Below are 27,664 nucleotides of genomic sequence, written 5' to 3'. Positions count from 1 at the left end.
TTTCCCTCACAGGTAACTATCTGCCTCTCTCCTGCTGCACTTAAGATTCTCTTTCTCTTTAATCTTTGCCACTTTAATTACTGTATGTCTTGGTGTTGTGTCCATGGAGTTCCTTTTGTTAGGGGCCCTCTATGCTTCCAGGACCTGGGTGTTTATTTCCTTCCCCAGATTGGGGAGGTTTTCAGCTATTCTTTCTTCAAAGAGAATTTTTACCCCTTTTTCTTCTTCTTCTGGGACCCCTGTTAGGTTGAATATTGTTTCATTTGGAGTTGTTGCACAGCTCTCTAAGCATCCTCTCATGTTTAGCAAAGCTTTTTCTTCTCTGATTTCAGCTTGGTTGTTTTTCTGTTCTCTAATTTCCATCTCATTGATTCTCTCCTCTACTTCCAGAAGTCTACTATTTATTCCCTCTATTGTGTTTTTCATTTCACTTATTGATTTCTTCAACTCTGAGTGGCTATTTTTGAAATCTATGTCTCTGATGAAGTTCTCACTGAGATCATCAATTCTTTTCTACAAGTCAGTAAGCATCTTTATGACTGTTACTATGGAATCTTCATTAATATTGGTAATCTGTTTCATTTGGCCTGCTCTGTTGTCTTACCCTGTTCTTTTGTTTGAAACATATTCCTCTGCCTCTTCATTTTTTATGGGTTTCTGTATATCTTCCTTTGTACTTAGATCAGCTCTGCCTCCTGGTTTAGAAAGAAATGTATCCTGGGGTGCCAAGAATGTCAGGACTCTCGGCTCACCAGTGCCTGGTTTTCCTTAGTACTGGAGCCACAGTTCCTCATTATGGGCTCTGGGTGGGAAAAATGTTCAGCCTGTGTGCTGGCAATGGTTGATCTCTGTCAGCAAAGGCTGACAGAATACCTCAGTGTGCCCAATTCATGGAGTGCATTGTTTCTGCAGGGATCACTGTGAGCAGGGCCTATATCTTCCTGCCAAGCAGCAAATAGCAGCCACTGCTGGGTGAGTGGTGCAGGCACAGCAAGTGCACAGAGAAGTGTGGCACAAGGCTGATCCATAAAGGAGATGGGCCTTGAGCTTGCTCTCCTGTGAACGCAAAACCAATGTCTGCTTTGGGCACACGTTGAGTTCTGCATAGACTTGATGCTCTCCTACATATTGGGGTGGTGAGCAGAATTTGGAATGAACTCTGAGGAACTACCTGGGATGTAGGCTTTTTGTCTCCTGACAAAAAGCCCCTGGGTGGAAGGACCTTATTTTGTTTTCCAAGGTGTACCTAGTGCTAGCATAGTGTAGTACTTGCTGAAAAACGATGTCAGAGTTGAGAAGTTGTTGTTTTTATGGACCAGGGGTCCTCTACGCTTCCCCCAAGCTCAGCACTTCGCCATCCTGCATCTTCACAACTACAAATCAGAGACAAGTTACTGTCCTTGTCTTTCATTCATCCAGGCATCAGAGTAAATGCTTACCCTTGAGTTTCAGGGACAGAGTCAGGCAGTGAGATCTAATGGTAAAAAAATGCCTAATTGGAGGGGTTTTGGCTGAAGTATAAGTATTTCTGACATATACACAAGCATTTCCCTAGACACATCTCGGTGTACTTTCAATGCATCTGTATGAGCGCACTGCCTGCCCAGCCACCATTAGCCCATGGAAGCCTCCCCGCCCACACACCAAGGCTATTCTCCTAATTCCCATAATAGTCAAAGGCACAGCATTTGTACCTATTCCAGAATGTTCTCTAAATAATGACTCTTTAAATATTATATAACTACATTGCCATTATCACTTTCCCCATATCCACGTTTCCTTAACATCAAATGTTGAGGAATGAGATTTGAATAACTCATGGTCTAACCTTGAAGGACACAGACAGACAAGGAGAGCAGGGATTGTACTGCAGCAGAGCAGAGCCTGGTGCCCACGGCAATCACCTGACTTCAGCGAGTCTGGGGAGAGGGAGCAGAGGAGCAGCAGGGGGGCAGGAAGGGGAGAGAAGGGGAAATACCACCTGAAGTAGTTGGAGGCCTGTCTCCTGCTCTGTCCTCCATGACCATCTAGCCAGGCAGGTCAGGGGGATGCAGGAACCCCCTCTTCCTTCAGTCAGTCTCATTTCCTACTTGCCTTTTTAGTGTGAGCACCTCCCCACCCTGAATGTCATTTTAGTGTTCAGAGGTGAATTTATTTTTAACAGCACTCATCTCAGGTCTTCAACGAGACTGAGAGGCCCTGCAGGCCAAAGGGGATGGGAGGGGCTGTAGCTCGAGTTCCCACACCAAGTGCCCGTGGCGGGATTTCAAGACTCGTTCACAACATGGTCCCGTGTGCTTCTGGCTGAGGAGCCTGAGATCCCCATTGTGGATCTTTGCTGTTCTCATGTTTCATTAACTTGCTCTCATCTGCTATTGTGGGTCCAGGTTCAGTAAGAAGAACAAGGACGGCATAAATCCGTACACATACCTGCCTTTTGGAACTGGACCCCGAAACTGCATCGGCATGAGGTTCGCTCTCCTGAACATGAAAGTTGCTATCGTCAGAGTCCTGCAGAACTTCTCCTTCAAACCTTGTAAACAAACACAGGTCAGACATATAACTCACTGGATAAATAATGTTCATTGGGAGATTTTCTTAACTAAGAGATATATGTCTATATATGTCTATATTTGTATAAGGGAATGTGTTCTATTCAAAGAATCATTTGCTCCATAGGCCAGAGAATCTATCTGGAGCCATATTTGGCTCTGGGGGTCCTCAGCTATGGAGCACTGTGTGGCTTTACAAAGAGCCAGTAGTAAAGGTCACCTATGGCCCCTGCAGTTACTGTGATGTGATTATGCACAGGCCTTTGAACTTGAGCAAAGTTTATATTCGATTTCCAGGGCACAGGAAGGAGGGGTGTGTGGGTGGGCACAGTCATGCATTTAATATTCAGGCCCTCAGGGAGAGGAGGAGGATGGACAGGGTTTCCCTGTCATTTGTGACTTTAGTGCAGCTCTGTGGCTTTCCTGTAAGTGTGGACAAACAGGACCCTGGACGCTGAGTGCAGCCTGGGATGGGCAGGTCCTCTCACAAGCTCCTGCCCATGCACAGCTAGGCACTTCTCTCCCCCCAGGATAGTGTGCTTGCCCGGAAGTCACAGAGATTAGAAGGTGACTGTGCTTGGGGCCCCACATGAAGGCGTGATGGGGGAACAGGGGGCTCAAAGTGTCAGTCCAAACCCTGCAGTTCTTCACAAGTTCACTACTTGCCCTACGCTCAGGAGACACCAGATGTTAGAAAGTAGGCATGACCCCTCCCATGACCTCAGCCATGAACTGGATGGTTCCACTGGGCTTTACAAGTGAGGAAGTCCTGCCATGTGTCAGACACATGGCATGTAGGATCACACCATAAGTTTGAACATACACAAAATCAACTCACTGTGGGTTTTCAGAATTGCTTACCCTAATGCCTAAGAATGCAGTTTACATTTTTAAGAACTCATCCTTTTTACTTAAACTCTAAATCAAAACAGACCACATGCCAACACGATTTTATCTCCACCTTGGTACATAGAGGTTGCTCCACAGATAATTTGTTGACTGAATGACAGACGAGTTTTCACCATCCAGTCCTGGCACAGCTCACAGAATAAGTGCAGAGAATTACAGCAGGGAGGGGGCTGGGGAACATGGTCCTGTTATAAGATGCACAAGTGCTGGGGATGTCACAAACAACATGGTGACAGTCGCTGACGCTGCCACATGGCACACGTGAGGGGTGTGAAGAGAGGAGATGCTAAGGATTCTCACTACAAGGAAAAAAATTTTTCTCTTTTTCCTTTTTGGTATCTATATGAGATGATTGTGTTAACTAAGCTTATTGGGGTAATAATTTCTTGATTTATGCAAATGAAATCATAATGCTGTACATCTGAAGTTTGCACACTACTGTATGTCAATACCTCAATAAGAGTGGAAACAATGTAAAACCAAAAAGATAAGGGAATACTGCAAAGAACTTTATGTCCATACATTTTATAACAGAAATTAAATAGATCAGTTCATTGAAAGATGCAAGCATTAAAATTCACTCAAGGAAAAGTAGGTAACCCAACTGTCCCTGTATCTTTGAAAGATATTGACTTATAGTTTTAAAAAAAGAATCATAGATATATGATGCTTAAAATAGTTTTTAAATGTTTGTGTCCTTAATGTATCTTGTCTACGTGCTTCTGTTCTTGGCTGGCTCCATTAACTGGTTCTCATGTTTGATTATGTGTGGCAGATCCCCTTGAAATTAAGCAATCAAGGACTTATTCAACCGCAAAAACCTATTGTTCTAAATATTGAGTTGAGAAATGGAACCTTGAGTGGTGCCTGACTTTTCGCTGAAGATTCCGCTTTGTTCTTCGGGGAAGCTGGATCCCACAACACCAGAGACCTCAGCTGACTCTGTGAATAAAACCCGGGATGAAGAGGCTGTTAATGTAGTGCACGTGATGAGTAGGGCTTCCGTATGCTCATTTCACTTTCTGGTGTCCCAGTGGAGTATTATATATCCTGGTAACACGCAGGAGGACACTAATGAGCACCAGCTTACCAGGTTCTCTGGACTCTCTCTGTCCACCCCAAGTGAGCACCTTCTGCTCCTCCTGAGCTCTGATCAAGAATGAAATTTCTCAGCAATTTCATCAACCATCTCTAATGAAAACAAGAATGATTGCAGCAATGATTATAACACATGTGTTGTTTTGAATTTCTACATTAGGTATTACATTGATCAAGTCAATAAACATCTCTTTACAAAGTGTTACGTGATGCTTTTGTGCAAATTAGGGGCAACCGATAGACAGAACATACAGTTACAGTGACTAAATGTTCTTGACCTTCCCAGTCACTGGTGGGGCGCCTTTCTCAGAAATCCAATTGTTCTAATAGTAGCTGAAAGTTCACTATAACTTTGCCCGTTGCTTAGTATATTCATACTTTAATACTACCTTTTTGGGGTACATATCTCTTGTAACACTCAGCTGAGGCACTTAATTTAATATTTTTTATCTTTGATTGACTTAGTGTTTTCATCTCACCTCCCCTGACATTTCTGGAAAGAAGGAAACGTGTTTGCTTACACCTCTGTACTTCAAGCTAAACTCCCCACTGTCTTAGCACAGTGAACATAGAATAAGAGATGGTCGACTGAGCAGAAAAGCTAACAGCATTCATGAGTTTCAGCTTGTAAAAGAAGGCTACAAACCCATTTGCTCAAAGCTCCACCCACCCTACTCCAGTGCCTTATATCATTGCACCCTGGGACCTTTTGTGTGATGCCATAAGAATGGCATAATGATTAATTAATTGCTCAGTTTACAGAGTGTTGTGGACTCTGCACTGTCCATGGTGAGGTGGCCATAACAAAATACCACAGACTGGGTGGCTTAAACAGCAGAACCTTATCCTCTCACTGTCTGGAGGCACATGTCCAAGGTCAAGGTGTGGCAGGGTGGTTCATGGTGGAGAGGGAGGGAGAATGTGCTCCAGGCCTCTTCCAGCTTCCGGGGGCTGCCGCTCTCCTTGGCGCTTCTCGGCTAGTCGCCATGTCAGCCTAACCTCTGCCTCCACCCTCACAAAGCTGCCTCTTCCATCTGTGTGTCTCCGTGTCTCTTCCTGCGAGGACACGGGTCACTGAGTTAGGGCCACACCCACCTGCTCCAGGGTGACCTCATCTCCTCGTTAATCCCACCTGCAAAGGCCATTTCCAAATAAGCCGCATGCTGAGGCGGCTGGTGATGGGGTCTGGGGGGAACCACTGGTCAGCCTGCACAGCAGGGCAAGTGGAACCCACCTATTTCATGTACAGACGTGAAACGGCCTTTCCACCTCCCGACTCAGAGGTGCCCGGTTCTGTGGCCATGGGCTCCCAGGTGGCCATCTGCTTCCCCCTTGTATCCCCAGAGCTGCAGGCCTCAGAGATGATGAGGGCCTGACTAGGGCAGGGAATTGGGGTGAAAGAGGTGGGAAGCTACCTCTAATAAACTCTGCCTGCTTTCTTTCTTTCGAGTTCAGTGTTCGTTTCTCTAACATTGAAACTCCAGAACCTGGTCTCTGGGGTCCCGTAACAGCTAGACACCCAGGGCACACATGACATGATCTATTCATGTTAACGTCTCATCTGGGTAAAGCCACAAGACAGAATGTGGGCTGGCGGTGGCCAGGGCCTGCGGGGAGGAGAGGGCCCAGGACGCAGCTCCGCGCCCCAGCTCCCCAGTGTCACTGCTCCCGCAAGACTCCGCCCCACCCTGAGGGTGTGTTTGTACCTCTGCAAAATGGGAGTAAAATAATCCCCTGGCTGCTCCTGTCACAGAGTCATTGTGAGGACCCTTGAGGGAGACGTGAAAGCACTTGGTAAGCTGCACGCTGGGGTGGGGATCCTCTGGGTGGAGCAGAGAGTCAGCAGCCACGGGACACCCACCTCAGCCTCCTCCCTTTGCTGAAGGTCTACCCAGGGCTTCTCCTTTGGGCAGGGCCTCCCTGCAGGGGGCGGCGGGACTGGGTCAGGAAAGATGGCAGCCACACCCACCCCATCCACCAAGCTGCTGGGGCGTCACCTGGTCTCTGGTTGGGGCAAAGGGCTGGACTCAGCCCCTTCAGAAGGCCTGGGCCCTAGTGCTGGTGCCCCCCACTAGTTCTGAGCCTGGATGAAAGTGAAGACCTCGGACCCTAGAGCTCGACAACCACATTTGAATCCCAGCCCCACTAGGAACTGGTTATGAGACCATGTCTGGCACTTATCCTTTCTGTGCCCCCTTTGCTCACCTGTAAAATAGGGGCATAGCAGTGCCTATCCAGAGGATTGTTGGGCAGATTGGACCGGTTCCTGCCGGCCAGCACCCAGAGCAGTAGCTGTTAGGGGTGTTCCCTGAGGCGAGGTCCCGCTCTGGGCGGTGTGCCCCCATCTGTACTCCCCACTGGGACATCTCCCTATTCAGAGCTCAGGACTGAATGGGCTGTCTTCTCCCAGGCCTTCTTTGCCCCCTCTTCCCCCCAGGAGCCCCTGGTTCCTACTGGCCTGGGGCCCCCAGACACTAAATGACAGATAAGTGGAGGAGAGCAGAGGGGGAGGAGGGACGCTTCAGAAAGTCCTCGCGGGGCACAGAGCTGAGCCGGGCAGGGGCCTGTGGTTGGGATGAGTTCCTCTCAGTCAGGCCTGGTCAGCGTCCCTCATGGGTGGATGCAGGAACGGACCCAGGCCGGCCCGGGGTCACACTTCCAAAACTCGTTTCCCGGGGACTCTGTCATCTTCATGTCTTTCCAAGTGGGGGGATGTCACCCAACAAAGGCCATCACGGGCTGGCCAGCCCAGCGCACAGCCCCCAAACACTGACATTGGGGCGGTGAAGGAAAGCAGCAGGCTTCCTACAGACTCCGGGTACAGATGGCAGGGGTTTTTATGGGCAAAATTAGGGGTGAAGGGAACAGGGTGCATGACCAGCTCATGATCATTCTCCTGATGGGTCCCTGGGGAGGTAATGGGGGGGGTGTTGTGCCTCAGTTAATGGTGTTCTGGCTCCACCTGTCTGGGGAACCCTGCTTGTAGCCAGCAGGTGGTCTGCCTGATGGGGTCTGAGAACCTGCAAGACCACCTCAATATGCGTGTTAGAGTTTATTGGAACCCTTAAGAGAGAATAAAGGGCTCCTCATTATGTTTATTGAGTGTGCCTTACTTCCTTATCACAACCTGTCTTTTGTAACCCCCACCTGCTTGTCAACACACCTCTGTGGGGCATGGGATTCTCTTAGATGTGTTAACGGGAAGTCTGAGAGGCTCCCCCATAAAGGGGGCCCACCTGCTCTGTTTCAGAGAGTTTGAGGAAGAAAGAAGGGTCCACGGTATCCCTGGTTCGTGCTGGTCTCAGTCTGTGGACAGTAAGTCTTCCATCCAGAAACACCTGCGGGGCTTGCCTGGGCCTGGGGGGCTTCCCACTACATCTCCCCTTTCCACCCAATGTTACCACTGGATCGAACTTTTGGTTCTTACTATGATTGTGGATGCCCTTCAGCAGCAACCATGGAGAAAGCCGGCAAAAGAGAGGTTTCTTCCTCACCAGACCTGGAGATGACACAGCACACCTGGGGCCACACAGAGATCAGGCAGAGGGAGGCCTCGGCCAGGGCCCTCTCTTTATTGGGATCTGGGGAGGGGAACCTAGGGCTTCCTGGGCTCACTTCTTCCTGCTGAACTGGAAACAGAAGAGGAAGAACTTAAAGGTGGGGAAGAGAAACCACGAGTGGCCCCAGTGGGCAGGTAACCCAAATCAAGGGAGAGCTGTACCTCAGAGGAGCCTCCATGGGGGAGGAGGCCCGGCTCTAGGTCTGTCCTGAGGCTGCCAGGGGGTCTCCGGGAGTGGGTGCCTCTGACATGGGGGCCTGGGCAATCAAAGGTGAAGCCAGCCACTTGCTCCACAACAAACAACTGCTTGTTCACTTATAAGCACAAATAAGTGAAATCATATGGTATTTGACTTTCTCCACCTGGCTTATTTCAAGGAGCATAATACCTTCTAGATCTATCCATGTTGTTGCAAATGGCAGGATTTCTTTTCTTTTTTTTTTGTAGATAATTATTTTTTATTGAAGGATAGTTGACACACAGTATTACATTACATTAGTTTCAGGTGTACAACATAGTGATTCAACATTTATATACATGATAATTCTAGGTACCAGGTATCACCATACCAAGTTGTTACAATATTTTGACTATATTCCTTATGCTATACATTACATCCCGGTTACTTATTTATTTTACAATTGGAAGTGTGTACTTTTTTTTTGTTTGTTTGTGAGGGCATCTCTCATATTTATTGATCAAATGGTTGTTAACAACAATAAAATTCTGTATAGGGGAGTCAGTGCTCAATGCACAATCATTAATCCACCCCAAGCCTAATTTTCATCAGTCTCCAATCTTCTGAGGCATAACAAACAGGTTCTTACATGGAGAACAAATTCTTACATAGTGAATAAGTTACATGGTGAACAGTACAAGGGCAGTCATCACAGAAACTTTCAGTTTTGCTCATGCATTATGAACTATAAACAGTCAGTTCAAATATGAATACGCATTTGATTTTTATACTTGATTTATATGTGGATACCACATTTCTCTCTTTATTATTATTATTTTTAATAAAATGCTGAAGTGGTAGGTAGATACAAGATAAAGGTAGAAAACATAGTTTAGTGTTGTAAGAGAGCAAATGTAGATGATCAGGTGTGTGCCTGTAGACTATGTGTTAATCCAAGCTAGACAAGGGCAATAAAACATCCACGTATGCAGATTTCTCTCAGAACAGGGGGGGTGAGGTTCTAAGCCTCACCTCTGTTGATCCCCAATTTCTCACCTGATGACCCCCCTGCGACTGTGCCTGTCTTAGGTTGTTCCTCCCTTGAGGAATCTTACCCGTCTCTGGCTAACCAGTCATCTTCCGGGGCCATACAGGGAAATGTGAAGTTGGTAAGTGAGAGAGAAGCCTTATTGTTTGAAATGGTTAGCTTTTTACTTCTTTGCATATTAATGCCCTGTGGCTTCTATGCCCAGCATTTGTCTTGAGGTATCTTTACCACTTGGAAGAATTATGATACTCGGTAAATTCGATATGAGGCACGAATTCTATTTAAGGGTTGTAATTAGGAAGGAAGAAGAAAAGCTATAGAAGTAGCAGGCGGAAGAAAACATGGGAAGATTGATTATTTCTTTGACATATCTTCTTGTAGAGTAACTTCAGCTTGTATAGGTTTTAAGCTACTACTTAAATTGCACACACACATTAACATAATAGGAGTATAGTTACATAACCAAAGCATACCTGTAATTACCAGCCATCAACAGTGAAACCAAGAAAACCAGTTCGGCACCCTAGGGCGCTTGTGAAAACTTATCTATGACATGGTGGATATTGTCCAACTGAACTTGAACAGTCTGAGAGAAATCAGACAAATTAAAACGACCCATACCTGGGGACTGTTCACATCCCATATGTTCTTTTAACAGTAAATAGTCTGCAGTTGTAAGATTTTGGAGCACTACAATTTGCACTTCACCTAATTCTTGATTGAGTTCCAACAGTATAGATCCAGTCAAATTTGTTGTTTTACTGTATGCACAGGCCAGCTTAGATATCTCCTTCTTCATTCCCATGGCAAGTCCAGAAGCTGGTGGGATGAGTGCATCTACAGCTGTAGCAGTGCGTGGATCTTTGTTGGGGTTTTTTGATGATCATCTTCTGGCATGAGTCTTCCAGAGAGTGCTGATGTTGGAAGTTCTTTTTCATATCGTATCTCAGTTCATTTTCAGGGTAGCCCATTAGGCTTTGATCCTCTGTGTAAACAGAAACAGACCCTTTGCCTACACTTTTATATGCCCTTTATACCCTTGTGTAGAACTCATTGGAGGTTACCACACAGGAACTGCCCTTTTTTTTTTTTTGGTATCACTAATCTACACTTACCTGATGAATATTATGTTTACTAGGCTCTCCCCTATACCAGGTCCCCCCTATAAACCCCTTTACAGTCACTGTCCATCAGCATAGCAAAATGTTGTAGAATCACTACTTGCCTTCTCTGTGTTGTACAGCCCTCCCTTTTCTCCTACCCCCCCATGCATGCTAATCTTAATACCCCCCTACTTCTCCCCCCCTTATCCCTCCCTACCCACCCATCCTCCCCAGTCCCTTTCCCTTTGGTACCTGTTAGTCCATTCTTGAGTTCTGTGATTCTGCTGCTGTTTTGGTCCTTCAGTTTTTCCTTTGTTCTTATATTCCACAGATGAGTGAAACCATTTGGTATTTCTCTTTCTCCGCTTGGCTTGTTTCACTGAGCATAATACCCTCCAGCTCCATCCATGTTGCTGCAAATGGTAGGATTTGCCCTTATCTTATGGCTGAGTAGTATTCCATTGTGTATATGTACCACATCTTCTTTATCCATTCATCTATCGATGGACATTTAGGTTGCTTCCAATTCTTGGCTATTGTAAATAGTGCTGCGATAAACATAGGGGTGCACCGATCTTTCTCATACTTGATTGCTGCATTCTTAGGGTAAATTCTTAGGAGTGCAATTCCTGTCCTAGGAGTACAATTCCTGGGTCAAATGGTATGTTTGTTTTGAGCAGTTTGATGTACCTCCATACTGTTTTCCACAATGGTTGAACTAATTTACATTCCCACCAGCAGTGTAGGAGGGTTCCCCTTTCTCCGCAACCTCGCCAACATTTGTTGTTGTTTGTCTTTTGGATGGCAGCCATCCTTACTGGTGTGAGGTGATACCTCATTGTAGTTTTAATTTGCATTTCTCTGATAATTAGCGATGTGGAGCATCTTTTCATGTGTCTGTTGGCCATCTGTATTTCTTTTTTGGAGAACCATCTGTTCAGTTCCTCTGCCCATTTTTTAATCGGGTTATTTGTTTTTTGTTTGTTGGGGCATGTGAGCTCTTTATATATTCTGGACATCAAGCCTTTATCGGATGTGTCATTTTCAAATATATTCTCCCATACTGTAGGGTTCCTTCTTGTTCTATTGATGGTGTCTTTTGCTGTACAGAAGCTTTTCAGCTTAATATAGTCCCACTTGTTCATTTTTGCTGTTGTTTTCCTTGCCCGGGGAGATATGTTCAAGAAGAGGTCACTCATGTTTATGTCTAAGAGGTTTGTGCCTATGTTTTCTTCCAAGAGTTTAATGGTTTCATTACTTACATACAGGTCTTTGGTCCATTTTGAGTTTACTTTTGTATATGGGGTTAGACAATGGTCCAGTTTCATTCTGCTACATGTAGCTGTCCAGTACTGCCAGCACCATCTGTTGAAGAGACTGTCATTTCGCCATTGTATGTCCATGGCTCCTTTATCAAATATGAATTGACCATATATGTCTGGGTTAATGTCTGAATTCTCTAGTCTGTTCCATTGGTCTGTGGCTCTGTTCTTGTGCCAGTACCAAATTGTCTTGATTACTATGGCTTTATAGTAGAGCTTGAAGTTGGGGAGTGAGATCCCCCCTACTTTATTCTTCTTTCTCAGGATTGCTTTGGCTATTCGGGGTCTTTGGTGTTTCCATATGAATTTTTGAATTATTTGTTCCAGTTCATTGAAGAATGTTGCTGGTAGTTTCATAGGGATTGCATCAAATCTGTATATTGCTTTGGGCAGGATGGCCATTTTTTTGACAATATTAATTCTTCCTAGCCACGAGCATGGGATGAGTTTCCATCTGTTAGTGTCCCCTTTAATTTCTCTTAAGAGTGACTTGTAGTTTTCATGGTATAGGTCTTTCACTTCTTTGGTTAGGTTTATTCCTAGGTATTTTATTTTTTTTGATGCAATTGTGAATGGAGTTGTTTTCCTGATTTCTCTTTCTGTTGGTTCATTGTTAGTGTATAGGAAAGCCACAGATTTCTGTGTATTGATTTTGTATCCTGCAACTTTGCTGTATTCCGATATCAGTTCTAGTAGTTTTGGGGTGGAGTCTTTAGGGTTTTTTATGTACAGTATCATGTCATGTGCAAATAGTGACAGTTTAACTTCTTCTTTACCAATCTGGATTCCTTGTATTTCTTTGTTTTGTCTGATTGCCGTGGCTAGGACCTCCAGTACAATGTTAAATAACAGTGGGGAGAGTGGGCATCCCTGTCTTGTTCCCGATCTCAGAGGAAAAGCTTTCAGCCTCTCGCTGTTCAGTATGATGTTGGCTGTGGGTTTATCATATATGGCCTTTATTATGTTGAGGTACTTGCCCTCTATTCCCATTTTGCTGAGAGTTTTTATCATGAATGGATATTGAACTTTGTCAAATGCTTTTTCAGCATCTATGGAGATGATCATGTGGTTTTTGTCTTTCTTTTTGTTGATGTGGTGGATGATGTTGATGGACTTTCGAATGTTGTACCATCCTTACATCCCTGGGATGAATCCCACTTGGTCATGGTGTATGATCCTTCTGATGTATTTTTGAATTCGGTTTGCTAATATTTTATTACGTAGTTTTGCATCTACGTTCATCAGGGATATTGGTCTGTAATTTTCTTTTTTGGTGGGGTCTTTGCCTGGTTTTGGAATTAGGGTGATGTTGGCTTCATAGAATGAGTTTGGGAGTATCCCCTCCTCCTCTATTTTTTGGCAAACTTTAAGGAGAATGGGTATTATGTCTTCTCTGTGTGTCTGATAAAATTCCAAGGTAAATCCATCTGGCCCGGGGGTTTTGTTCTTTGGTAGTTTTTTGATTACCGCTTCAATTTCATTGCTGGTAATTGGTCTGTTTAGATTTTCTGTTTCTTTCTAGGTCAGTCTTGGAAGGTTGTGTTTTTCTAGGAAGTTGTCCATTTCTCCTAGGTTTCCCAGCTTGTTAGCATATAGGTTTTCATAGTATTCTCTAATAATTCTTTGTATTTCTGTGGGGTCCGTCGTGATTTTTCCTTTTTCTTTTCTTTTTTTTTTTCTTTTTTTTTTTTTATTGAAGGGTAGTTGACAACAGCATTGCATTACATTAGTTTCAGGTGTACAACACAGTGATTCAACATTTATATACATGATAATTCTAGGTACCAGGTATCACCATACCAAGTTGTTACAATATTTTGACTATATTCCTTATGCTATACATTACATCCCGGTTACTTATTTATTTTACAATTGGAAGTGTGTTTATATATATATATTTTTTGTGAGGGCATTTCTCATATTTACTGATCAAATAGTTGTTAACCACAATAAATTTCTGTATAGGGGGGTCAATACTCAATGCACAATCATTAATCCACACCAAGCCTAATTTTCGTCAGTCTCCAATCTTCTGATGCATAACGAACAAATTCTTACATGGAGTACAAATTCTTACATAGTGAATAAGTTACATGGTGAACAGTGCAAGGGCAGTCATCACAGAAGCTTTCGGTTTTGTTCATGCATTATGAACTATACACAGTCAGTTCAAATATGAATATTCATTTGATTTTTAAACTTGATTTATATGTGGATACCACATTTCTCTATTATTATTATTTTTAATAAAATGCTGAAGTGGTAGGTAGATACAAGATAAAGGTAGAAAACAGAGTTCAGTGTTGTAAGAGAGCAAATGTAGATGATCAGGTGTGTGCCTGTAGACTATGTGTTAATCCGAGCTAGATGAGGGCAATAAACATCCATGTATGCCAAAGATTTCTCTCAGAACATGAGGGGGGAGGTTCTAAGCCTCACCTCTGCTGCTCCCCATTTTCTCACCAGATGGCCCCCTGCGACTGTGCCTGTCTTAGGTTGTTCCTCCCTTGAGGAATCTTACCCGTCTCTGGCTAACCAGTCATCTTCCGGGGCCATACAGGGAAATGTGAAGTTGGTAAGTGAGAGAGAAGCCTTATTGTTTGAAAAGGTTAGCTTTTTACTTCTTTGCATACTTATGCCCTGTGGCTTCTATGCCTAGCATTTGTCTTGAGGTGTCTTTACCACTTGGAAGAATTATGATACTCGGTAAATTCGACATGTGGCACGAGTTCTATTTAAAGGTTGTGATTAGGTAGGAAGAAGAAAAGCTATAGAAGTAGCAGGCAGAAGAAAACCTGGGAAGATTGATTATTTCTTTGACATATCTTCTTGTGGAGTAACTTCAGCATGGATAGGTTTTAAACGACTAATTAAATTGTGCACACACATTAACATAATAGGAATATAGTTACCTAACCAAAGCATACCTGTAATTACCAGCCATCTCCAGTGAAACCAAGAAAACCAGTTAGGCACCTTAGGCATTTGTGAAAACTTATCTATGATATGGTGGATATTGTCCGACTGAACTTAAACAGTCTGAGAGAATTCAGATAATCTAGAACACCCCATTCCTGGGGACTGTTCATATCCCATATGCTCTTTTAAAGATAAATAGTCTGTGGTTGTAAGATTTTGGAGTGCTAAAATTTGCACTTCTCCTAATTCTTGGTTGAGTTCCAACAGTATAGATCCAGTCCAATTTTTGTTTTACTGTATGCACAGGCCAGCTTAGATATCTCCTTCATCTTTCCCATGGCAAGTCCAGGAACTGGTGGGATGAGTGCATCTACACCTGTGACAGTGCGTGGATCTTTGTTGAAGTTTTTTTTTTTTTTTTTTTTTTCTGATCATCTTCTGTCATGAGTCTTCCCGAGAGTGCTGATGTTGGAAGTTCTTTTTCATATCGTATCTTAGTTCATTTTTGGGGTAGCCATATTAGGCTTTGATCCTCTGTATAAACACAAACAGACCCTTTGCCTACACTTTTATATGTCCTTTATATCATTGTGTAGAACTCATTAGAGGTCACCACATAGGAACTGCATTTTTTTTTTAATCATTAATCTACACTTACATGACAAATACTTTGTTTACTAGGCTCTCCCCTATACCAGGTCCCCCCTATATACTCCTTTACAGTCACTGTCCATCAGCGTAGCAACCTGTTGTAGAATCACTACTTGTCTTCTCTGTGTTGTACAGCCCTCCCCTTTCACCAACCCCGCTATGGATGCTAATCTTAATACCCCTATTTTTCTGCCCCCCCTTATCCCTCCCTACCCACCCATCCTCCCCAGTCCCTTTCCCTATGGTACCTGTTAGTCCATTCTTGAGTTCTGTGATTCTGCTGCTGTTTTGGTCCTTCAGTTTTTCCTTTGTTCTTATATTCCACAGATGAGTGAAATCATTTGGTATTTCTCTTTCTCTGCTTGGCTTGTTTCACTGAGCATAATACCCTCCAGCTCCATCCATGTTGCTGCAAATGGTTGGATTTGCCCTTTTCTTATGGCTGAGTAGTATTCCATTGTGTATATGTACCACGTCTTCTTTATCCATTCATCTATCGATGGACATTTAGGTTGCTTCCAATTCTTGGCTATTGTAAATAGTGCTGTGATAAACATAGGGGTGCACTGATCTTTCTCATACTTGATTGCTGCATTCTTAGGGTAAATTCCTAGGAGTGCAATTCCTGGGTCAAATGGTATGTCTGTTTTGAGCATTTTGATGTACCTCCATACTGCTTTCCACAATGGTTGAACAAGTTTACATTCCCACCAGCAGTGTAGGAGGGTTCCCCTTTCTCCACAGCCTCGCCAACATTTGTTGTTGTTTGTCTTTTGGATGGCAGCCATCCTTACTGGTGTGAGGTGATACCTCATTGTAGTTTTAATTTGCATTTCTCTGATAATTAGCGATGTGGAGCATCTTTTCATGTGTCTGTTGGCCATCTGTATTTCTTTTTTGGAGAACCATCTGTTCAGTTCCTTTGCCCATTTTTTAATTGGGTTATTTGTTTTTTGTTTGTTGAGGCGTGTGAGCTCTTTATATATTCTGGACATCAAGCCTTTATCGGATGTGTCATTTTCAAATATATTCTCCCATACTGTAGGGTTCCTTCTTGTTCTATTGATGGTGTCTTTTGCTGTACAGAAGCTTTTCAGCTTAATATAGTCCCACTTGTTCATTTTTGCTGTTGTTTTCCTTGCCCGGGGAGATATGTTCAAGAAGAGGTCACTCATGTTTATGTCTAAGAGGTTTGTGCCTATGTTTTCTTCCAAGAGTTTAATGCTTTCATGACTTACATTCAGGTCTTTGATCCATTTTGAGTTTACTTTTGTATATGGGGTTAGACAATGGTCCAGTTTCATTCTCCTACATGTAGCTGTCCAGTTTTGCGAGCACCATCTGTTGAAGGGACTGTCATTTCGCCATTGTATGTCCATGGCTCCTTTATCAAATATGAATTGACCATATATGTCTGAGTTAATGTCTGGATTGTCTAGTCTGTTCCATTGGTCTGTGGCTCTGTTCTTGTGCCAGTACCAAATTGTCTTGATTACTATGGCTTTATAATAGAGCTTGAAGTTGGGGAGTGAGATCCCCCCTACTTTATTCTTCTTTCTCAGGATTGCTTTGGCTATTCGGGGTCTTTGGTGTTTCCATATGAATTTTTGAATTATTTGTTCCAGTTCATTGAAGAATGTTGCTGGTAGTTTCATAGGGATTGCATCAAATCTGTATATTGCTTTGGGCAGGATGGCCATTTTGACGATATTAATTCTTCCTAGCCATGAGCATGGGATGCGTTTCCATCTGTTAGTGTCCCCTTTAATTTCTTTTAAGAGTGACTTGTAGTTTTCAGAATATAAGTCTTTCACTTCTTTGGTTAGGTTTATTCCTAAGTATTTTATTTTTTTTGATGCAATTGTGAATGGAGTTGTTTTCCTGATTTCTCTTTCTGTTGGTTCATTGTTGGTATATAGGAAAGCCAGAGATTTCTGTGTGTTGATTTTGTATCCTGCAACTTTGCTGTATTCCGATATCAGTTCTAGTAGTTCTGGGGTGGAGTCTTTAGGGTTTTTTATGTACAGTATCATGTCATCTGCAAATAGTGACAGTTTGACTTCTTCTTTGCCAATCTGGATTCCTTGTATTTTTTTGTTTTTTCTGATTGCTGTGGCTAGGACCTCCAGTACAATGTTAAATAACAGTGGGGAGAGTGGGCATCCCTGTCTAGTTCCCGATCTCAGCGGAAATGCTTTCAGCTTCTCGCTATTCAATATAATGTTGGCTGTGGGTTTATCATAGATGGCCTTTATTATGTTGAGGTACTTGCCCTCTATTCCCATTTTGCTGAGAGTTTTTATCATGAATGGATGTTGAACTTTGTCAAATGCTTTTTCAGCATCTATGGAGATGATCATGTGGTTTTTGTCTTTCTTTTTGTTGATGTGGTGGATGATATTGATGGACTTTCGAATGTTGTGCCATCCTTGCATCCCTGGGATGAATCCCACTTGGTCATGGTGTATGATCCTTTTGATGTATTTTTGAATTCGGTTTGCTAAAATTTTGTTGAGTATTTTTGCGTCTACGTTCATCAGGGATATTGGTCTGTAGTTTTCTTTTTTGGTGGTGTCTTTGCCTGGTTTTTGTATTAGGGTGATTTTAGCTTCATAGAATGAGTTTGGGAGTATCCCCTCCTCTTCTATTTCTTGGAAAACTTTAAGGAGAATGGGTATTATGTCTTCCCTGTATGTCTGATAAAATTCCAAGGTAAATCCATCTGGCCCGGGGGTTTTGTTCTTTGGTAGTTTTTTGATTACCGCTTCAATTTCGTTGCTGGTAATTGGTCTGTTTAGATTTTCTGTTTCTTTTTGGGTCAGTCTTGGAAGGTTGTATTTTTCTAGGAAGTTGTCCATTTCTCCTAGGTTTCCCAGCTTCTTAGCATATAGGTTTTCATAGTAGTCTCTAATAATTCTTTGTATTTCTGCGGGATCCGTCGTGATTTTTCCTTTCTCATTTCTGATACTGTTGATTTGTGTTGACTCTCTTTTCCTCTTAATAAGTCTGGCTAGAGGCTTATCTATTTTGTTTATTTTCTCGAAGAACCAGCTCTTGGTTTCATTGATTTTTGCTATTGTTTTATTCTTCTCAATTTTATTTATTTCTTCTCTGATCTTTATTATGTCCCTCCTTCTGCTGACCTTAGGCCTCATTTGTTCTTCTTTTTCCAATTTCGATAGTTGTGACATTAGACCGTTCATTTGGGATTGCTCTTCCTTTGTTAAATATGCTTGGATTGCTATATACTTTCCTCTTAAGACTGCTTTTGCTGTGTCCCACAGAAGTTGGGGCTTAGTGTTGTTGTTGTCATTTGTTTCCATATATTGCTGGATGTCCATTTTGATTCGGTCATTGATCCATTGATTATTTAGGAGCATGTTGTTAAGCCTCCATGTGTTTGTGAGCCTCTTTGCTTTCTTTGTACAGTTTATTTCTAGTTTTATGCCTTTGTGGTCTGAAAAGTTGGTTGGTTGGATTTCAATCTTTTGAAATTTTCTGAGGCTCTTTTTGTGGCCTAGTATGTGGTCTATTCTGGAGAATGTTCCATGTGCACTTGAGAAGAATGTATATCCTGTTGCTTTTGGATGTAGAGTTCTATAAATGTCTATTATGTCCATCTGCTCTACTGTGTTGTTCAGTGCTTCCGTGTCCTTACTTATTTTCTGCCCGGAAGATCTATCCTTTGGGATGAGTGGTGTGTTGAAGTCTCCTAGAATGAATGCATTGCAGTCTATTTCCCCCTTTAGTTCTGTTAGTATTTGTTTCACATATGCTGGTGCTCCTGTGTTGGGTGCATATATATTTAGAATGGTTATATCCTCTTGTTGGATTGAGCCCTTTATCACTATGTAGTGTCCTTCTTTATCTCTTTTTAATTTCTTTGTTTTGAAGTCTATTTTGTCTGATATTAGTACTGCAACCCCTGCTTTCTTTTCGCTGTTGTTTGCTTGAAATATGGTTTTCCATCCCTTGACTTTTAGTCTGTACATGTCTTTGGGTTTGAGGTGAGTTTCTTGTAAGCAGCATATAGATGGGTCTTGCTTTTTTATCCATTCTATTACTCTGTGTCTTTTGATTGTTGCATTCAGCCCATTAACATTTAGGGTGACTATTGAAAGATATGTACTTATTGCCATTGCCGGCTTTAAATTGGTGGTTACCAAAGGTTCAAGGTTAGCCTCTTTAGTGTCTTACTGCCTAACTTAGCTCGCTTATTGAGCTGTTATATACACTGTCTGGAGATTCTTTTCTTCTCTCCCTTCTTGTTCCTCCTCCTCGATTCTTCATATGTTGGGTGTTTTGTGCTGTGCTCTTTCTAGGAGTGCTCCCATCTAGAGCAGTCCCTGTACGATGTTCTGTAGAGGTGGTTTGTGGGAAGCAAATTCCCTCAGCTTTTGTTTGTCTGGGAATTGTTTAATCCCACCGTCATATTTAAATGATAGTCGTGCTGGATACAGTATCCTTGGTTCAAGGCCCTTCTGTTTCATTGTATTAAATATATCATGCCATTCTCTTCTGGCCTGTAGGGTTTCTGTCGAGATGTCTGATGTTAGCCTGATAGGTTTTCCTTTATAGGTGACCTTTTTCTCTCTAGCTGCCTTTCAAACTCTTTCCTTGTCCTTGATCTTTGCCATTTAAATTATTATGTGTCTTGGTGTTGTCCTCCTTGGATCCTTTCTGTTGGGGGTTCTGTGTATTTCCATGGTCTGTTCGATTATTTCCTCCCCCAGTTTGGGGAAGTTTTCAGCAATTATTACTTCTAAGATACTTTCCATCTCTTTTCCTGTCTCTTCTTCTTCTGGAACCCCTATAATACGGATATTGTTCCTTTTGGATTGGTCACACAGTTCTCTTAATATTGTTTCATTCCTGGAGATCCTTTTGTCTCTCTCTATGTCAGTTTCTATGTGTTCCTGTTCTCTGGTTTCAATTCCATCAATGGCCTCTTGCATCTTATCCATTCTGCTTATAAACCCTTCCAGAGTTTGTTTCATTTCTGCGATCTCCTTTCTGGCATCTGTGATCTCCCTCCCGACTTCATCCCATTTCTCTTGTGTATTTCTCTGCATCTCTGTCAGCATGTTTATGATTCTTATTTTGAATTCTTTGTCAGGAAGACTGGTTAGGTCTGTTTCCTTCTCTGGTGTTGTCTCTGTGATCTTTGTCTGCCTGTAGTTTTGCCTTTTCATGGTGATAGGAATAGTTTGCAGAGCTGGGACGAGTGACGGCTGGAAGAACTTCCCTTCTTGTTGGTTTGTGGCCCTCCTCTCCTGGGAGAACAGCGACCTCTAGTGGCTTGTGCTGGGCAGCTGCACTCAGACATGGCTTCTGCTTCCTGCCCGGCTGCTATGGAGTTAATCTCTGCTGTTGCTGTGGGCGTGGCCTAGCTCGGGCAGCTGCTCCAAAGTGGTGGAGTCGCGTTGGAGGGGGTGCGGCTGGTAGGCTATTTATCTCCGTAAGGGGCCTCCCTGCTCCCTGCAGCCCAGGGGTTAGGGTGCCCAGAGATCCCCAGATTCCCTACCTCTGGATTAAGTGTCCTGCCCTGCCCCTTTTAGACTTCTAAAAAGCACCCGCCAAAACAAAACGACCAAAAAAAAAAAAGAAAAAAGAAATTTTTAATTAAAAAAAAAAAGTGACCGCTCGTTTTTCTTTATTCTCCGGCGCCAGCCTCAGGCATCTGCTCACCGGTCTTGCTGCCCTGTTTCCCTAGTATTGGGGTCTCTATCCCTTTAAGACTTCCAAAAAGCACTCACCAAAACAAAACAGCAAAACAAAAATGGTCGTTTGCTTTTCTGGTGTCCTCCGGCGCCTGGCCTCCGGTGCCCGCTCACTGTTCTTGCTGCCGTTTCCCTAGTATCCAGGGCCCCCTGCACACACACTGTGTCTGCACTCTGGCCCGATGGCTGGGGCTGGGTGTTCGGCAGTCCTGTGCTCCGTCTCCCTCCCGCTCTGCCTATTCTTCTCCCGCCGGGAGCTGGGGGGAGGGGCACTTGGCTCCCACCGGGCCGGGGCTTGTATCTTACCCCCTTCGCGAGGCGCTGGGTTCTCTCAGGTGTGGATGTGGTCTGGATATTGTCCTGTGTCCTCTGGTCTTTATTCTAAGAAGAGTTGTCTTTGTTATATTTTCATAGATATATGTGGTTTTGGGAGGAGATTTCCGCTGCTCTACTCATGCCACCATCTTCAGGATTTCTTTTTTTTATGGTTGAATAATATTCCATTGTGTATATGCACCACATCTTCTTTACCCATTCACCTACTGATGGATTTAGGTTGCTTCCAAATCTTGGCTCTTGCAAATAGTGCTGCGATAAACATAGGGGTGCTTATATCTTGTTGAATCAGGAATTTTGTTTTCTTTCGGTAAATCCCCAGTAGTGGAATTACTGGGTAAAATGGTATTTCTTTTTTTTTTAATGGTATTTCTATTTTTAGTTTTTTGAGAAACCTCTATGCTGCTTTTCACAGCAGTTGCACCAATTTGCAGTCCCATCAACAGTTTAGGAGGGTTCCCTTCTCCACACACTTGGCAGTATCTGTTATTTCTTGTCTTTTGGATAGTGGCCATTCTAACTGGTGTGAGATGATCTCTCATTGTGGTTTTAATTTGCATTTGCCTGCTGATTAGTAATGTGGAACATCTTTTCATGTGCCTGTTGTCCATTTGTTTTCTTCTTTGGAGAAGTGTCTTTTCAGGTCCTCTGCCCATTTTTTGATTGGGTTATTTTTTTGTTGTTGTTGACCCATATGAGTTCGTTATATATTTTCAATATTAACCTCTTATCACATGAGTCATTTATTAATGTATTCTCCCATACTTTAGTATGGCTTTTTTGTTCTGCTGATGGTGCCCTTTGCTGTACAGAAGCTTTTTAGTTTGGTGTAGTCCCACTTGTTCATTTTTTGTTTCCATGCCCGAGGAGATGTGTTCAGGAAGAAGTTGCTCATGTTTTATATTCAAGACACTTTTGCCTATGTGTTCTTCTAAGAGTTTTATGGTTTCATGACTTACATTTAGGTCTTTGATCCATTTTGAGTTTATTTTTGTGTATGGAGTTAGATAGCAATCCAGTGTAATTTTCTTACATGTAATTGTCCAGTTTTCCCAACACCAGTTGTTTAAGAGGCTGTCATTTCCCCATTGTATATTCATGGCTCCTTTATCATATATTAATTGACCATAGATGTGTGGACTTATGTCTGGTTTCTCTATTCTGTTCCATTGATCTATGGTTCTGTTCTTGTTCCAGTACCAAATTATTTTAATTACTGTAGCTTTGTAGTAGAACTTGAAGTCAGGGAGCATAACCCCCCCCCCCCCCCAGCTTTATTCTTCTTTCTCAGGATTGCTTTGGCTATTTGGCATCTTTTGTGGTTCATATGAATTTTAGAACTTTTTGTTCTAGTTCATTGAAGAATGCTATTGGTATTTTGATAGAGATTGCATTGACTTTATAGATTGTTTTAGGCAGGATGGCCATTTTGACAATATTAATTCTCCCTATCCATGAGCATGGGATATATTTCCATTTTGGTGTCTTCTTTAATTTCTCTCATGAGAGTCTTGTAGTTTTCAGAGAATAAGCCTTTCACCCTCTTGGTTAGGTTTATTCCTGGATATTTTATTCTTTTTGATGCAATTGTAAATGGTGTTGTTTTCCTGACTTCTCTTTCTGCTAGTTCATTGTTAGTATATAGGAATTCAACAGATTTTGGTGTATTAAATTTGTATCCTGAAACTTTCCTGAATTCAGTTATTAGTTCTAACAGTTTTTTAGTGAGGTCTTTAGGGTTTTCTGTGTATAATAGTCATCTTCAAATAGTTAAAGTTGAACTTCTTCCTTACCAATTTGGATGCCTTTTATCTCTCTGTGCTGTCTGATGGCTGTGGCAAGACCTCCAGTACTATGTTGAATAAAAGTGGGGAAAGTGGACATCCTTGTCTTGTTCCCAATCTTCAAGGAAAAGCTTTCAGTTTTTTGTTATTAAGTATGATGTTGGCTGTGGGTTTGTCATATATGGCCTTTATTATGTTGAGGTACATTCCCTCTATACTCACCTTGTTGAGTGTTTTTATCATGAATGGGTTTTGAATTTTGTCAATATATTTTCAGCAACTATTGAGACGATCAGATGGTTTTTATCCTTCCTTTTTTAATGTAGTATATCACATTGATTGACTTATGAATGTTATACCATACCTGCATCCCCGGAATAAATCCCACATTTTCATGATGGATGATCCTTTTAGTGTATTTTTGAATTTCATCTACTAATATTTTGAGGAGAATTTTTGCTTTTATGTTCATCAGGGAAAATGTTCTGTAATTTTCTTGTTTTGTGGTGTCTTTGCTGGTTTGGGTATTAGAGTGATGCTGGCCTCATAGAATGAGTTTGGAAGTATTCTCTCCTCTTCTACTTTCTGGAATGCCTTAGGAAGGATGGGTACTCTCTTCAAATATCTGGTAGAATTCAGCTGCGAGACTGCCTGGACTTGGAGGGTTGTTTGGGGGGAGTTTTGATTACCAATTTGATTTCATTGCTGGTAATTGGTCTGTTCAGATTTTCTGTTTCTTCCTGGGTCAGTCTTGGAAGGTTGTGTTTTTCTGGGAAGTTGTGCATTTCTTCTGTATTGCCCAATTTATTGGCATATAATTTTTCATTCTATGCTCTAATAATTCTTTGTACTTCTGCAGTATCTTTGTGATTATTCCCTCTTCATTTCTGATTCTGTTTATGTGTGTACACTCTCTTTTTTTCTTGATAAGTCTGGCCAGGAGGGTATCTATTTTGTTTATTTTCTCAAAGAACTAGCTTCTGGTTTCATTGATTCTTTCTATTGTTTTATTCTTCTCTATTTTATTTATTTCTCTTCTGATGTTTATTATATCTCTCCTTTTACTGGCTTTGGGTTTCATTTGTTCTTCTTTTTCTAGTTTCTTTCATTGTGATTTTAGACTGTTTGGGATTGTTCTTGTTTCTTGAGGTAAGCCTGTATTGTTATATACTTTCCTCTTAGAACTGCATTCTCTGTATCCCACAGGTTTTAGTCTGTTGAGTTGGAGTTGTTTTCATTTGTCTCCATGTATGGCATGATCTCAGTTTTAATTTGGTCACTGATCCATTGATTATTTAGAACAATAATCCTCCATGTTCCTGTAGGCTTTTTTGTTTTCTTAGCATAATTTATTTCTAGTTTCATACCACTGTGGCCTGAGAAGCTGCTTGATACAATTTCAATCTTTTTTAATTTATTGAGGCTCTTTTTGTAGTTTAGTATGTGAACTATTCCAGAGAATGTTCCAGGTACACTTGAGAAAAGTGTGTATCCTGCTGCTTTTGGATGGAGTGTTCTGTAGATATCTGTTAAGTCCATTTGATTTAATGTATTGTTTAGTGCCTCTGCTTCCTTATTTATTTTCTGTATGGTTGATCTATTGATGTAAGTGGTGTGTTAAAGTGTCCTAAAATGAATGTGTTGCAATCTATTTCCTCCTTTAATTCTGTTAGTATTTGTTTTACATATTTAAGTGCTCCTATGTTGGGTGCAGAGATATTTATAATGGTTATATCCTCTTGTTGGACTGACCCCTTTATCATTATGTAATGTCCTCCTTTGTCTCTTATTACTTCCTTTGTTTTGAAATTCATTTTGTCTGATATAAGTACTGCCACTCCTGCTTTTTTCTCCCAATTATTTGCATAAAATACCTTTTTCCATCCCTTCACTTTTAGTCTGTGTATGTCTCTGGGTTTGAAATGAGTATCTTGTAGGCAGCATACAGATGAGTCTTGTTTCCTTATCCATTCTGCCACTCTGTGCCTTTTCATTGGTGCATTCAGCCATTTACATTTAATGTGATTGTTGATAGATATGTACTTATTACCATTTTATTGTTTTCTGCTTTTTTTTAATATCTCCTCTGTTCCTTTCTTCCTCGCTTATACTAATCTCTTGGTATTGATGGTTTTCTTTAGTGTTGTAATTGGATTTTTCTCTTTTTAAATTCTATTTGCTTTGGTGTGTGTATTTATTAGCTTTAGTGTTGTGGTTACCAAAGTTTCAAGGATAGCTTTTTTACTAGATAATTGTTGATCTTAAATTGCTGATTACTCTATTTCAAACACAATCTAAAGGTACTCTTTTTGCTTCTTCTCCTTCCTCCTCCACATTTTTCATATTACATGTCATAATCTGAACTTTTTGTGTATCTCTTGACTGATTTTGCACAGAGTTGATTTTGCTTCTTTTGTTTTATTGGCAATTAGTTGGTCTTCTACCTTTACTATGGGTTTATTTTCAGTGGTGAAAGCTATTTAGCCTTAGGGTCATTTCCACCTACAGCAATCCCTTTAACATATGTATAAGACTGACTTAGTGGTGGCAAATTTCTTCAGCTCTTGTTTACTGGAAATTGCTTAATCCCCAATTCAAATTTAAATGATAATCTTGCTGGGTACAGGATTCTTGGTTGGAGGTTCTTCTGTATATTGAATGTATCATGCCACTCCCTTCTGGCCTAAAGAGTTTCTGTTGAGAAGTCTGTGTGTAACCTGATAAGATTTCCTTTATAATTAATTATTTTTCTCTCTTTGGCTGTTTCACCACTTACTACTTATCCTTGATCTTTGCCATTTTAATTATTATGTGCCTTTGTGTTGTCTTGCTGAGGTCCCTTCTGTTAGGGGATCCCTGTACTTCAATGAACTGAGTGTCTATTTCCTTCCCCAGATTGGGGAAATTTTCAACAATTATTTCCTCGAAGAGACTTTCTACCATTTGTATTCTTATTCTCCTTCTGGTACCCCTATTGTGCAAATATTGTTTTATTTGGATTGGTCACATAGTTCTCTTATCATTCTTTCTTTCCTAGAGATCCTTTTTTCTCTCTGTTCCTCAGCTTCTTTGTGTTCCTGTTCACTAATTCCTATTTCATTTACCATTAACTCTACATAACTTAATCTACTTTTAAATTCCTCCACTGTATGTTTCAGTTCAGATACTGTATTGTTCATCTCTGAGTGGCTGTTTTTCAGGTTTTCTATCTCTTTGTTAAAGTCCCCCCTGAGATCTTGAACACTTTTATCTTTATCTGTGAGCTTGTTTATGACTTTTATTTTGAAATTTTTATCAAGAAGATTGGTTATCTGTGCTTCATTTTGCCCTCTTTCTGTTGTTCTGTTGAAGTTTTGATTAGGTCAAATTCCTCTGCCCACTCATTTTGTCAGGGATTCTGTGTTTCTTCCTTTGTATTAGATGTCTCAGCTAAGCTTTCTGGTCTAAAGAGTAATAGCTTTATGGAGAAGGTATGCTATGGTGCCCAGAAGCAAAAGATTCTTTACTCTGTAGTGCCTGGCTCTATCTTGCAGGGGTCCCAGTTGTTGGTGTGCTATAGGTATGGTCCCTTTCTGTCTGGCTTCTTTAGTGGTCTAAGTCTTGGTGGGAAGTTTGTTTGAGCGACAGCCTTTGTGATCAGCTCAGGAACCCCTGTTGAGCTCAGTGGGTGGGACTGCCCTCTGCCTGGCCTGCAACAAAGTTGGAGCTGTAGGGTTAATTGGATGGGTAGACTGGGTTTGGACACCTGCAGGGAGGAAGGAGCTCTTGGGGCTTGCTCCTCCAGGCACCTCTATGGTTGGGCTGAAATGGAGCCAAGCAAGCTGGGAGAGCCTCCCTCTGCCTGCCAGGCAGCAACGTCTGCTGCTGCTGCTGGGCCAAGTGAGTTGGTTCCCAGCAGCACATAGGGAGGTGCCTCAGGGCTGCATTGCCAGCAAGGGGGATGGAGTGTCTGGAGCTCCCAAGGGTTCCTGATCTCTTGGGCTGAGGAGGGCTGGGGAGGGCTGGGGAGGTGTCTTCCACCTGCCCTTTCTCCTGAGGAGAGAGTTCCAGCCAACCCTCATCACCTCTCATGTCCCTCCCACTACTGGAAAGCCTTTCAAACTGCCACCTGTGCTTTGGGTCTCAGGACTTGAGTGTGCCCGGCCTCCACACTGGCTGGAGCTTCAGCCTCCCAGATTATTCCACCTGCCCCTGTTGTCTGGCCCCAATTATCACCAGAACACAAAATAATGTGGGCTTATGATGCCAGAGCAGATCTCCTGGGCCAGGTGTTCAGCACTCCTGGGCTCCTATCCCCTCTGTGCTCCATTCTTCTTTCTCCTGCCTGTAGGCTGCTATTGAGGGAGGACTTGGGTCCCACTTGATCTTGGCTTTGCCACCTCACCCTTTTCTGTGCAGTCCTCTGTTCTTCCCCAGATGTAGGGGATCTTTTCTGCAGTGTTCAGGTCATTTCCAGGTATAGCTGTATTTGCTGTGTTTTCCTCT

General features: G+C 42.2%; 1 protein-coding gene and 1 long non-coding RNA gene across 2 annotated transcripts in view; one reads left to right on the top strand and one right to left on the bottom strand.

Moving 5' to 3' along the window:
• Window positions 1-4,761, top strand: part of LOC118918302 (cytochrome P450 3A12-like) — a 36,601-nt gene extending 31,840 nt beyond the window's left edge. The window contains exons 12-13 of the mRNA XM_036896965.2: window positions 2,388-2,550; window positions 4,237-4,761. Coding sequence (XP_036752860.2) covers window positions 2,388-2,550; window positions 4,237-4,332 — 259 coding nt within the window. The 3' untranslated portion in view covers window positions 4,333-4,761. The remainder of the gene's footprint in view (window positions 1-2,387; window positions 2,551-4,236) is intronic.
• Window positions 4,762-7,691: 2,930 nt separating this feature from the next.
• The window catches only part of LOC118933659 (uncharacterized), a 47,861-nt gene continuing 27,888 nt past the window's right edge, over window positions 7,692-27,664 (bottom strand). The window contains exon 3 of the long non-coding RNA XR_008992211.1: window positions 7,692-8,188. This is a non-coding gene — a long non-coding RNA (uncharacterized LOC118933659). The remainder of the gene's footprint in view (window positions 8,189-27,664) is intronic.

The sequence above is a fragment of the Manis pentadactyla genome, chromosome 10, assembly GCF_030020395.1.
Source record: "Manis pentadactyla isolate mManPen7 chromosome 10, mManPen7.hap1, whole genome shotgun sequence".
NCBI lineage: Eukaryota > Metazoa > Chordata > Mammalia > Pholidota > Manidae > Manis > Manis pentadactyla.
Note: the sequence above shows the minus strand (reverse complement) of the source record. Positions and strands in the feature narration are given on the sequence as shown.